This window comes from Lagopus leucura, unplaced genomic scaffold (assembly GCF_019238085.1).
Source record: "Lagopus leucura isolate 7727_CA_CO unplaced genomic scaffold, USGS_WTPT01 Super-Scaffold_73, whole genome shotgun sequence".
NCBI lineage: Eukaryota > Metazoa > Chordata > Aves > Galliformes > Phasianidae > Lagopus > Lagopus leucura.
The window spans coordinates 76,996,283-77,009,781 of NW_024962252.1; the positions used below are offsets into that span (position 1 = coordinate 76,996,283).

At 38.1% G+C, this 13,499-nt stretch overlaps 1 protein-coding gene and 1 long non-coding RNA gene across 3 annotated transcripts in view; one reads left to right on the top strand and one right to left on the bottom strand.

Moving 5' to 3' along the window:
* Window positions 1–1,657: 1,657 nt before the first annotated feature.
* EPAS1 (endothelial PAS domain protein 1) overlaps window positions 1,658–13,499 on the bottom strand; it is a 77,988-nt gene continuing 66,146 nt past the window's right edge. The window contains exons 8-16 of the mRNA XM_042886239.1: window positions 10,280–10,427; window positions 9,326–9,534; window positions 8,813–9,012; window positions 7,739–7,849; window positions 6,098–6,582; window positions 5,587–5,710; window positions 5,379–5,496; window positions 4,693–4,872; window positions 1,658–3,982 (exon numbers count right to left, since the gene is read on the bottom strand). Coding sequence (XP_042742173.1) covers window positions 3,831–3,982; window positions 4,693–4,872; window positions 5,379–5,496; window positions 5,587–5,710; window positions 6,098–6,582; window positions 7,739–7,849; window positions 8,813–9,012; window positions 9,326–9,534; window positions 10,280–10,427 — 1,727 coding nt within the window. The 3' untranslated portion in view covers window positions 1,658–3,830. The remainder of the gene's footprint in view (window positions 3,983–4,692; window positions 4,873–5,378; window positions 5,497–5,586; window positions 5,711–6,097; window positions 6,583–7,738; window positions 7,850–8,812; window positions 9,013–9,325; window positions 9,535–10,279; window positions 10,428–13,499) is intronic.
* Window positions 7,527–13,499, top strand: part of LOC122188183 — a 34,901-nt gene continuing 28,928 nt past the window's right edge. For both annotated transcript variants that reach the window (XR_006181502.1, XR_006181501.1), the window contains exon 1: window positions 7,527–7,552. This is a non-coding gene — a long non-coding RNA (uncharacterized LOC122188183). The remainder of the gene's footprint in view (window positions 7,553–13,499) is intronic.

Here is a 13,499-nt window from a genome sequence, read left to right on the forward strand (position 1 = left end):
TGATTTTTGACCTAAAACCCAAATCACGTGTTTGGGGAAACGCAAACCCAGGTTTTCTTTCTGCTGGTTGTAGCTCCATGGCGCTTAATAGAACTAAAAGAAAAACACACCACATCTCATGGCTAAGAAATTGTTCAGGCCTCATAAACAGAGTTCAGGCACTTGGGGAAATCACTCAGTATTGCTCTCAATTTCAAAAGTTGTAGAAAAAACTGTTTGTGCTTCTGATGTTTATTGTCAGGATTTTGCTTGAAGCAAAGCATCAAGGTGAAGGTGAAAGAGGTGTGAAGGTGATGATGAAGAAGTAGGTCATGCTTCAAAACTGAGGAGCAGATGTTTTTTTTTTCCTCATTTTATTTATTTGAAGCCATTTTTAATGCGGACATGTGGACACTCCAAAAATGGGGTACATACAAATTGCTACATCTTCCAGTGGTGCTTTTACTGCTTCTGTTGACTAGGCAAACGGCACTGAATACAGTCTGGGAAAGGCACGGGTGATGGCGCTGGGCTAATGTGTGGCCTCAGAAGAGTGGAGCTGTGGCAGTGGCAGATGGCTTTGTCCTAACAAAACACTGTTAAGGATTTTCTTTTTCCTAGAATTTTTTTTTTTTTTTTGTCTCTTGGGAAGTCTATAATGGGAGAGCTGGGGTGAGGAAGAAAACAATGCTGTTTACTTAAATGTAGGTGAAAATTTCTACTTCTCTGCAGATGGGGGGGGGAAAAAAAAAATCTGGCATGTATGTGAGTAGCTTTATAAAGCTCCCTGAGGAAAAGTAATAGTCACCACCTTGAACAAGAGCTGCTGTGTGATGGGCTGAGTGCTGTCAGTCAGTGCTTTGTGCACCACTGCAAGAGAATGCAATGAACTACCTCGTGCCCAGGGATCTCAGTACTGCTTAGGGACTGGTGTCCTGACTGAAAGGGTAGTTGGAACTTGCTCTGAATCTTCTGGGCATTTTTTTCAATTCTATTAGAATCACAAGAGACACTAGGATGGTGAGGACTTGCTATAGAATTCTGTTGATACCATTTGCTTGTCTGAAAATGACGGTTTTAATGTCTGTTCTCTTACAGTGTGATTAGTGTTACTGCACTGTCAGAAATAGCAATTCCTACGTGGAAAAACATGGAAGTGTTGAGCAGCAGCATTGCAAAACAGGACTAGCCGAAGCAGCAGCTTAGATCTGCTGGGGCCAGCCTTGCTCAGGGCCTCAGGACCGCCAGCACAGGATGATGCCGCTGCTACAGAAACTGAAGTGGGATCCCGCAGCAATTCAGCTTCAAAAGTCACAGGCCACCTCTCTAGGCAAGTACTTGTCATTAAATTATTATCAGTATTTTGTATAGCAGCATCTGTTACGCACATTTGAAATCAAAGCAGAAGTCCATATAACAAGCAGGAAAAGTTTGAGAACACAAGTGTGGTCTGCAAGGTATTAATATCCCATATGAGGAAAGCCGGAAGGTAAACTTAAAGTGGAAGAATGAAGTTGCTCATAAATGAGAGCTGGGAAGTAAGCTGACAAAGGCCTGTACTGTCCACCTTTTTTAAAGATCAATGCAAACCTTTATTTTCTATAAATAATTTAATAAATACTTTTGTTTTACAATGATACAATAAATGGCAAATTCATAGCAAATGAGTCACAAAGAATTTAGAATCAGTATACTTTAATAAGGTATCAGTGTCAAAATACATTTCCTTATCAAATTAAAGTTCCCATATAGTTATAATATTGTCAATAAGAATTCAGCAATATAGATTACGAAATAATTATGATAAAAAGTATGATTAATATTAAAGATGGAATATTTTTCCAGAGTGTTTTAGTAAACTGTTAGGCTATATAACATTTTTAATGCTGAAAATACACAAATAAGAAACAGAAAAGAAGCAGTATTCAAGTGTCTTTAGTCTTTGATGCCTTTAAGTCCTTGCCACTGAAAAATGTCAAATCTGGCTTGCCTACTTTCATTCATTACATGTTGACTCTTACACTATCCTTTTCCCATAGGAATAAATTCACTTTATGAGTAGCTTATTTTTGGTAAAAAGAAAAGAAGAGCACAAAACAAAACAACTCTTGAAAGATCTGCCTGCAATAAGGACTATTGGAATTTTTATTTGACACTATATACCACTACTAACATAAGATCTTTCACTTTCAAATGAGTGCACAGTATGTATGGTTAAGACTCACTTAACACAGCAATTTCTGAAGTGCTCTATGAACCCAAGGCTCCCTCTCTGCAAGTGTCAGTGCATGTAGAAAGCAAAATCATAAAACAGGCTTCAGTGGAACTGAATATCTAAAACCAATTATCTTTGTTCTCAGTTTCTGGGCCAGATTTTATACCTTCTGTACATTGCCACTGTTCCATTTTTTTCTGTGAAGCCACAACGATTTATACCAGTGGAGGAAACCAGATGGATTTCAATAAATATCTCAATACGTAACTATTTCAAAGGCAGAACTGCCCACCTACTTCTATTAGTTTTAATATTTTTGCTGCTTAAATACACTCCAATTTTCAAACCTCAACATTTGAAAGCATTCATAGCCTTATTTCTAAAAATGTGCATGACAGTACATCATAGTTGAAAAAGAGTCCTGAAAACATCTGGCTGAGTTCAGTAACATCTCAGCTCTTGATTAAAATATAAGGTAAGTTAAAATGAGAAAAACCTGTCAGTAATTCATCTCACTACACCATTCTTAATTCTTTTTGTCCACTTACAATTAAGTTAGCATAATATGCCAGAAAATACTACTTCTAGTTTCAATATTGAAATTATCTTGCTAGCCAGCCATACACCATGATAAAAGCTAGTAGTATTCAGAGGTGTTAGTTCTGGCCAATGGTCAGATTCCTGAAGTGTCAGAAACATTCCAAGAAATACTATGGGTTCTTAACTTTGTTGCGTTCTAGATATAGCAAAAGTACCAAGAGCTGATTAACAACTGACCCAAAGAGAAATAATAATAATAATAAAAAACCAAAACACAAAATCTGTTTTGTGTAAAAAATGAAGGGTACGACAAAGAAAAAAAAACAAAACCAAAAATACAACAAGCAAGAAACCCCAACACAAACAAAAACACAGGTCTGATTCCTCCACTGGGATAAATCTGTAGGACTCTTGTGTCTCTAGCACTAAGCCAGGTTAAGTCAGCTGAGACCGTGACTTGATTCAGAGGGGAAAAAAAGCTTACAATGTGCAACCTTCACAGATACCCACAAACACTGTAGTTCACCATTCACATTTCTTTCACCAAGGTGTATAAAACTGAAGGGGAGGGGAGGAAGGCTGGGATTTCTCTTTAGTATGCTTTTCCAGAAGTTATTAAAAGTTACAAAGCAATAAATGCTGGAAAACAGAAAGACTCAAAGGATTTCAATTTGGCAAATGAACAAAAAACTGTGGTTGGAGATCAAATTTGTTTCATTTGTCTTTGGCAATAAAAATAAATCTTTGCAGTACTGCAGCCAAAGTATCACGCAACGAGGCACAGCTTTTTCCTAGCATGAAAATTGAAGGAAATTTGAAAGTATAAATTACTGGTAACAAGATAAAGGGAGGGTAATCAATCTCTCTAAACAACACTTTAATTGGAATAGAGAAAATACAGTAGATGTATTTCTTTAATGTGAATAATAAAAGTGAGTAACTTCAAAAGGCCACTATTTGGTAACATGGACAGATTCAATATCTATGTAAAATCCTGTAAAAGTGTATTGGTATTAGAAATCGCCTACTTGCAAAAATATATTTAAAAACTGAAGCTGTTTTGAACAGTATAGGCCAAGGAATACTGCAGGACTGCTCAGGTTGCCTGGTCCAGGGCTCTGAGCAGTTCACTGCCCTGCAGAAGCGTGGAACTGCCCAAAACAGGGACGTTTACCTCACAGTCATATCTTGTCAACTCAGGCAGCAAATAAGGTTCAAAGAAAGACCCCAGCAGACGACTCGTCACACCTGAAACAGTAAAAGCAAGTCAGGATGCTGAGATCAGAGGGAGAGAATGATAGTGAGAGAATGCTTCTCTCCTCCCTTCCCTCTTCTGTTTATACCAGTTACTGCTTTGTATTGTACTTATGCCAGTACACCTCAAACTACCAACAGTTCACATTTTCAGAGCAAATGCAATCATCTCTGCCTTTAGGGGTTACAAGCACAATGTTTTCCACTTCCACGCTAAATTCAGATTGAGGAAAATGACACTGGTGCAAATGAAGAAAGCTATAGTAACAGTTCATAAATTGACAGCCTTGCTGTCTCCATTTGTCTCCTTTCACTGCAGATACTAATTTTTAGAAGGCAGCCTTTGGTCTGTAACCTAGAAACCTCAGCTATCACTGCTGCACTGAAGCTGCTTAATACAGTTTAATCAATTTGATCACAAGACAAGAACGTGTAAGATGATGACTAGACCACTAAGGTAACAAAGGTACTAGTTCAACCGAAATGAAGGGGGAAAAACTGTTTTTCCTCATATATCACAAATGTAAATATTTAACGTGAAACTTTTAACAACCAAATCAATTTTTCATTGTGTGGAACACTAAGCAATTGACTCGGTTTCACATTCTCTAACTTTTTTGTTAAAAGTTTCATTCTCATGGAATCAGTAGTGGAACTAACTGCCAACATTTTTCAGCCTCTGTATTGGACTCTGTATCTCTTACCTGACACTTTATGAGCTGACTGCACAGTATAGTCCTGATAATGGGGACTGTAAAACTGAGGGGAAAATGCTCCTGCTTTCAGATTTTCACCAGTACTGCCACAGGTGGGCTGCTGCTGCTGCTGCTGCTGCAGTTGATTCCTTGGTTGGCTCAGACCTCTCGAGTTGCAGACAAACTCATCTAATTCATACAGGAGAAAACAAAAAAAAAATTAAATCAAGCCAATGTAATTGTTATAGTAGCTAATACTAATTTGAAGCAAATTGTTCCTTGGTATGACAGTGACACAGTGTAGGCATATCTAAAGTCTAGAAACAGTATCATCTGGAAGTAGTATTGTACTAAAGATATGTGAAGAATGAAAAACAGTGTTTTAGAGAGAAAGCATCAGTTCTAGCTCTGAAATGTCTGCACATTAGATCAGCACTAGGTAAACCTACCTCTATTAAACTGCTCCTTGTTTACCTCCCAAGTAAAGGTATGGACAATATACGACTAAACAATCTACTTGGCGTCTATAAAACATACTATAAATTGTTCAACAGTAAGCTATACAACTCGATCTTGAATTTTGCATTCTTTGTATTTTTTTTTTCCACAGAGCTTATTTGACATGTCCTTACAAAATAGTTTTTCTTTCTATTCAAACTAGCTTAACATTGCAAAATCAATTTCTTTTCCCTTACCTGTAAGAACACTTGTGCTGAGAGACTTCTTTTCTGTAAGCAAGGAACAGTTTTCCCCTTTGAGAAATTTCATTCTCTTCCACATTAACTGAGATGGGTTAATGACAGATAGATCTCCCTACAGTTTGGAGAAAAGCAAAATGAATGATTATGCTGGTGATCTTGGTACATACAAAAATTTGAAGGGGATGCATTTTCTTATGATTACCCCACTCAGCTGTTGCAGTGCTTGCTCTTCATAATCCAATTGTCGCTTCAGTTTCAAACTATTAGACAAAGCAATTCTTGCTGGGTTTATATCTATGCTTCTTTGCCCCAAACCATCCAGCGCCCTGTTGAAAAAAGATTTCTGGGTGAGCAAGAAGGCAAATCTAAACTATCTTTTTCATTTATACAGATTCTTCTTTCATCTATTTCATCTATTTAAGATGCCTCTGACACATGACACTGTATGCTGAATGTCTTTGTTTCCTTTTATCAGTCATCCCACAGACTTTGGGAAATTTGGGGATCAAAGGCTAGCATGAACAGCCTCTAAAATCTCCACTCAGGCATAAAAATAATATGGAAAAGAGTCATGAGATTTTTAATCTTAGGATTTTGAAAGCTACGCCTGTCTCCTTGCTAAGCACAAACACGAGTTGTATGTATTCAAGAAATCTACCCCTTTCTGCCCAAACATTTCCTAAGTGTAATACATGGAAAACATAAATTCTTACCTTTTTTTATATATGTGCACGTTGGGAGAATGTATTGGGGGTCCAGAGGGGGAATTTGATAGAGTTCCTGAGTATTTATCCATGAGTCTCCATTTAGCAGGAACATATTCTAACGGCGGATCAGGTGGCCACTGGGTGTTCGGTCTACCCCCCATCGAAGACAGTGGAGTGCTGGCTTGGTTGTGGTATGGTGGCAACGATGACCTACTCATATTGTTGAAGAACACAGATGATAGGGACCCAGAACCAGGGTTAATGTTTTTATTTGATAGCTGTGGGAAATATTTCTCTGGGAGGAACTGATTCTGTGAAGCAGAAGCAAGAGGTTGGAAAATGGTACTCATGCTACTTAGACTCTGCTGGGTATTTTGTGCACTGTCAGAGAGAGGATGTTCTTCTTGGCAGATAGGGCTTAGCTGGAAATCTTCTCCATCCATAGGAATGTAAGGAGCTAAGGTTTCAAGGTCCAGTTCATTGAAGTCAGTCTGCACAAAAATGAAAGAAGTTAATGAGAAACCTAGAAGTTAATAACAGTTGTGGCACTATAATGTGAAATACCAGTTGGGAGATACGAAGTTTAAAAAAAAAAAAACACAACAACACTGTATGACAAATTTATGTAAATGAAAGTGGCTAGCTGCTCCATATTAAAAACAAAGAAACAAACAAAACATTATTACTATGAACTGCACATATGCGTACTCATTCCGGTTCAGACAGAGTTAATCTCACTCACAGTAGCTCACACAGTATTATATTTTGGACTTGTGGTCAGTGTTTTAGCTATTGCTTAGTAGTGCTTACAAAGAGTTAAGGCTTTCTCTGTTCTGCACCTTGCCCCACCAGTGGAGTAGGCCGGTGGTGGATAAGAAGCTGGGAGGGAGCACAGCTAGAACAGCTGACCCCAGATGACCAAAAGGATATCCTATACCGCATGACATTATGCTAAGCAATAAGAGCTGGGAGAAAGAAGAAGAAGCTGGGAGGCATTCAGAGTTACAGTGTTTGTTTTCCCAAGAAACTGCTACATGTGATGGAGTGCTGTTTTCCTGGAAATGGCTGAACATCTGCCTGCCAATGAGCAGTAGTGAATGAATTCCTTATTTTGCTTTGCTTGCACGTGTAGCTTTTGCTTTTGCAAACTAAGCTGTCTTTATCTCAACCCAATTTCATCCTTCCAGTTGTCTTGCTCATCCTAATGGAGGGAGTGAGCAAGTGGCTGCATGGGTTTAGCTGTCTTGTGGGGTTAATTGACAACATTTTTCATTTTGAGGTTTTACAGGAGTTAATTTAGTTATATTTTGTTCAAGAAATGATGTTTAGTCACTAATCATCAGGCCAGATAAAAAAAAAAAACACAGGTGCTGCTTATATTCCTTATCCAGTCTACAGAAGTTTCCAATTCCTGAAGCTCTGCTTCTCTCTTTTCAGCACTGCCACAGTGACACCTCCAAGGTAATTGCTTCATATTGTAAGGGATAGAAGTGGATGCCTCAGCTTTTCAAAGCATATGCTTGTGTTAGTGCAGTGCATCCACGTTTTGGTGTACATGTTATGACACTGTATCTGCATGCATCTCCACTACTGTCTGCTAACAGAGGGCCAATTTTCATGGTTTTGGGAGAGATATTAGATTCTTACCTGGGAGTTGCACCGACTTTTTGACTCTGTGTCCATGGCAAAGAGTTTTTCAATCACCTCAATCTTAAGATCTTCATCCACAGAAGTGTAGTAATCTTCTGGACTGTTTGGCTGCGCAGAAATAACAATTGGCTATAAGAAGCCAAAACAACTACAGCTTAGCATACTCAACTACATTTCTACCATATCATTTCTTCCAACATCAGATCAACGGTCACTATAAACTTAGAGAGTCACAGTGATTTAACAAAGGCACACAATACAACAACTTAGTTGTCCTGTTTTTTTTTTTTTTTAGCACATCATACTAATAACATGAGACATGTACTATTCAATTATTTTGTCAAGTAATTATAACACTTTACACTACCTCAATAATTTTATTAAAAGCAGACATAAAATAATTTTGAGTTAGACAGGACTGCTAAAAGCCCTGCAATGAACAGAGACACCTACAGCAAGATTGAGTTGTTCGGAGACTGGTCCAGCCTGACCTTGAAGGTCTCCAAAATCCAGTTGAGTCCTAGCCTAGAAGTCATCTAGCAAAGTTCTGATAAGAGTGGCTCTTGCTCTCGAGGGCAGTACCCTGGAAAACTCATTCATTCTTTCAGCAGTAAACTCTGTGAAGCCACTCTCAAAAGCCAGAGTCGGGTAAACTTTCTTGATACAGACTATTGTTCCGTAAACAAACAGAAAGAGGATTGGCCTGAGGGGAATTTTGCTAATGACCAGACCACTTAACATTGGAGTTTCATTTAAGGCTAATTCCATGTAAGATGGTAGCAAGTTCATCTACTAGCTGGTTTATAGGCTAGTTGGTTCATAATTACTTAGTGAGACAGAGGAAAACAAAGAATGCAATATAAAGGCAAGATATAGTTTCCATCTGACATTTTTGCTATCAGTGCTTTCCTACACAAACAGCATAGGATAAAAATACAAAGTACAGTAGGGATATAGATATGCCGGTCTTGTTACAAGCATTGAGACAGGACTGCTAACATGAAAATATCATCTCCTGATGGGACTTGCATAGAGAACATCACTTTTGCATTTTTTAAAAGCTTTTCTTACCGTGGAACAGCTACTGTTGCTGCTTACACTCGGAGTACTGCTGCCAGGTGCAATCTGAGGCATTGTAAAGGACGGTATTGTCAGCGTTTCACCTTGAGCAGCATGGCTTTTCACTTCTACTGGCCACGGTTTGTTTGGTGTCAAAACAGCACTGGAATAGGCAGGGGTTTCTTCAAACTTCTGTATCCCTGGATGGAGTTCTAGCAGAGTTAATAGTACAATATTAATGGATGCTTTTAGCTTGTGCCTGTTATGATATAATTACGGCTATTCACTAACAGTAAACACTAATCCTAGTTGCCATAACAGTAAGTAAGTTCACAAAGACTTCATCTTGTTCAGTCTGATTCTGCCCTCTTTCACAGAAATTTTCCACTAATGAGAGCACATGAGCTCCTATCACTGTTACTCTTGATTTATACATACAGCAGACAGACCTGGTCTATTAAGTTTCTAAACATAGGCTCATATGTGGCTCTTTGTTGTACAGAAATTATTTACACAAATACTAACCAAAATCCAGGGAAATAATGGCATCTCCAGGTGTTGGAGCCAGCTGTGCAAGTTCCTCTGGTTCTTCTTTTAGCTTAGTAAACAATAAATCACTCTTGTCCCTCCCTGAGATCCCGTTCTCAAAGGCACTGCTCATCGTCAACAGGTGAGGCTTGAAGAGCGATTCCGTTTGGTCCATAGAGAAGACAATATCATTCTTCTCAATTTCACTAGAAAGAAGAAGAAAGAGTTTAAGTACTTAGCACTCTAAAGGAAAAAGATGTGGTAAAGTCAGGTATTATAACTCTCTAAAGGTTGCTCTAAGTGTATTTTTGGTTTCTCACAGCTGAATGCCAGGCTCTTGACAGACAAGGCACAGTTCCAGTGTTGCTGAGCACCACAATCTCAGATGACGCAGAGAATGTGGTCAGGACTTCTGTGAGAATACTCAGGGCTTTGTTGCTCTGGTTTTTAAAGGGATGTACTCAGGGCTACAATGACCCAGACTATCACTCAAATAAGTATTTTATTTAGGCCCTGTCTAGGACCAAAAATACATGAGCTTTTCAAGACAGAGATTAATCTGTGCTTCTGTTTTTTGAAAAGAAAATGGCTTTTCCTAGGAACACAAGATACACTTACTACTGAGTTTTCTCTCTCTGTCACAGTACTAGAAAAATAAAATGCATTTAGTAGTTGCATTGCACAATAAAATCTTTAGTGCAGGCCTTATGTTCTGCTTCACCAGCAAAGCAGAAGAAAAAGGCTGTGGTGTAATTCAACAGCTTGTATGGGAACAGGCATGCCACATTCTTCATCAATGTCTAACATCAGTAAACAAGATTGAACAAACATGACTAAACTGATTTCAGCATAGCAGCACTGGATAAATAGACCCTTCAAAAATATTTCTCATCCTTGCATTTTTTCCAGCACAAGGATTCAGAAATGTTTTTCCTGTTCTGCACAACTTACCTCAGCACATAGTTGACACAGATGATACACTGAGGCTGTAGGTTGCGCGTGTTGTAAATGACGGTCCCTTGAGTTTCCAGCCACACGTATCCACCATGCTTGGCAAGCATACGGTACTGGCCAGTCACCACTTGACCTTTTGTACACACTAAGAAATGGGAGCAGAGAGATAAAAATAAGGTAGCAGCACAAGTAAGAGTGCATAATACGTAACACTTGTTTAAATACAACTGCTCCCAAGTTTTCATTATACAGAACTGCACTAAAACATTTGTAAACAGTGATCGTAGAATGGCCAGGTTGAAAGGGATCATAAAGATTATTTAGAACCAGTCCCCCCGTCATCAGCAGGGTGGCCAATGATGCTCAACTTCTAGAAGAAATCAGCTATTTTCAATATAAATGAGTCTGCTAAACTGAGCTCTCCTCTCAAGACACTTGGCATTTGAGACCTTTAGATTATCTGAGTATTTAGATCAATGCATGGTTGTTTGTTTGTTTTTTTATTTAATATAAGATTCTAATTGCCCTAAAAAGGAAAGTCTGCTGACTGCATATTTCTTGAAAGTTTCTGTTCCAGTAGAATTGCTCGCAATTTTGGTTCCCAAATTGATTTAGGAAATTATTCAATAGTCTCCCTAATTTAGGTGGTGGACAAAACCAAGGGTCAGATGATTTAAAAGCAATAGCCACAATAAAGTAATTCTCATGGTTTAATTCCATACCTATCTCTTTTTCACGCCTAGTCAGGAGCCGAAGGCACCAACAACACAAATGAAGTGAAAGTAGCCTTAGCACAATATTGGTTTCAAGTGGTTGAAGAAGTAACATCACTTTTAAAAAGGTATCAACATTGAGAAAGAAAAAACATCTTATTTATCTAGTTTTGGTTCTCTGTAATAGCTTGGAATTAACAAAAGAGAAGGAACTGAGACTCATGTGAAAAATCAAATAATGTTAACTCCAAATGTTTTATTTGAACTGGCCTGTGTTTCTCAAGCAATATACTGACGACAGCACAATTCAAGTTTAAAGTTTCATGTAGGTGTTCAAAAGGTGAAGGTTCTCAAGGTGTTTTGAAATATTAGAAAAGAATGGAATTTCAACGTGGAGCTCCGGACATCTAAAATGTAGTTTTATGATGTCTGCCTCATACACACTTTTCTTAAAAGCAAGGCATATTGTCATGCAATTTACAACTGTTCATTTGAAAAAACTAGGAACTCCTAGTGATCAATAGCAGTAAAATTAGGGCTGGAGTACACAAAACAGTACAAACAAGAATGTATTTATTTGTATGCAGACATAATTACACTGAGTACCTAAATGGGAACTGGCGAACTCAACACTTTGGCAGTTTTTCCTTTTAAACAGTTTTATGTGTGAAGACAGTATGTCATCAAAGTAATGCCCTAAAAATAAAGCATTTTACTCAATAAGACTGGAACTTACTTCTGCATTCTTTGCACAGAATAATTCCTTGTGAATGTGGCCACTCAACAGTGACTATTTACTGTCGCTCTCTCCTACACTGCCACAATACAAACCCACAATCCAACCCTGTGAAACACAACTGCATTGTAGATAATTGTCACTGTGTTTATCTTTCTATCTCTGAAGTTTGCTTGTTTGTTTTCTTCCTAGGAATATTTAATCATCCTTCATTTAATTTATTTAGACAAAGTAGAACATTACCTTTATTGATTAAATACTTCTGGCAGAACAAAATCAAAAGGCTTTCATTTCAAAGTGTTTTAGTGACTGAACTGTTCTGCTCTGCTTGTGAAACACAATTACACAGCTTCCTAATCATCAGCTCATCAATAAGAGTCACGGCGTAGGCGCCTGCTACATTACAAAGAAGCTTTTTACTGCTTTAATCTTTTTTATTATTATTATTCAAAGCATGTCATGTTCTGATATAATAAGGTACAGCAGAATCACTCCTTGGGGTAATCTCATAAATTACTAATACACTTGTAACTGCTGACTTTGTTATCAACACTGTATTCAAGGTTCTGGATTCAGAGTGAACTGTATTTTTTTTCTTTTAAAATACACATTTTTAAATAGATATATACATGCATGCCTGGATTTTTACAGAATTAGTAACATGTCAACGAAATACATTCATATTCTACACCTTACTGTTGGGAATAGAAAGGTGCATTCTACTCTAGGTGTATCCTAGGTGCATTACCAAGAAACATGTCCCAGACAGTGACATTCAGTTCTCCACTGAAGTCAACAGTGAAATTCTCATTGGTTTTAATGGCAACAAGACCAAAGCCTAAATGGAAGTAATTACAGACTATTAATCACTAAATTGGAAAATATAACTCTACAGTCAATCATTTGTACAGGCGTATGCAATAAAACAGATTTACATCTTGTTTGCATAATGTGTGAAAAACAAGGTATGCTAAATACTGCCACTTTCTAATCTACTGATGATGACTTAAGACTTTCATATTGTATATGCAACTATTCTTAAGAACACAAGCACTACTGTGCCTTGCTTGAACACAAGGCTGTTAATGAAGAACTTTGGCAATGAAAAAAAACAAACCTGCAGTACAGTAGAACTGCAATGAGCATGATTTACGACTAAATTTAAAGGAAGAAAAGGGAAGGAGTCCTGTTTTATTTATTAGACTCATTTGAGGTTTCTCTCTTTCTTCCTCTTTAATGGACTTGTGCAAGGCCTTTGACATGGTCCTGCATCACATCCTTACCTCAGAATCGGAGAGATAAGGATTTGAAGGCAGGACTATTTGATGGATAAAGACTTGGTTGGATGGTCATAGCCAGACGGTCGCTGTCAATATCTCTATTTCCAGGTGGAAGCTGGTCACTAGTGGTGCCCCCCAGGGGTCTGTCTTGGGAATGGTGCTTTTCAACATCTTTATCAGTGGCAGACACCGGGATTGAGTGCACCCTCAGCAAGTTTGCTGATGACACCAATGGGAGTTGTGGTTACATAACAGAAGGGAGGGACGCCATCCAGAGGGACCTGGACAGGCTCAAAAAGTGGACACATGAGGATTTAATGAGGTTTAACTAGGCCCCTGCCCACAGCAAGGGGTCAGAACTAGATTATCTTTAAGGTCCACTCCAATCTAAGCCATTCTATGACTTAAGCTTCACTTTCCTTCTATTTTCTATACATCTCTACAATACTAAGTGACAGAATTGATCACTATACTGTTGTATATTTCTC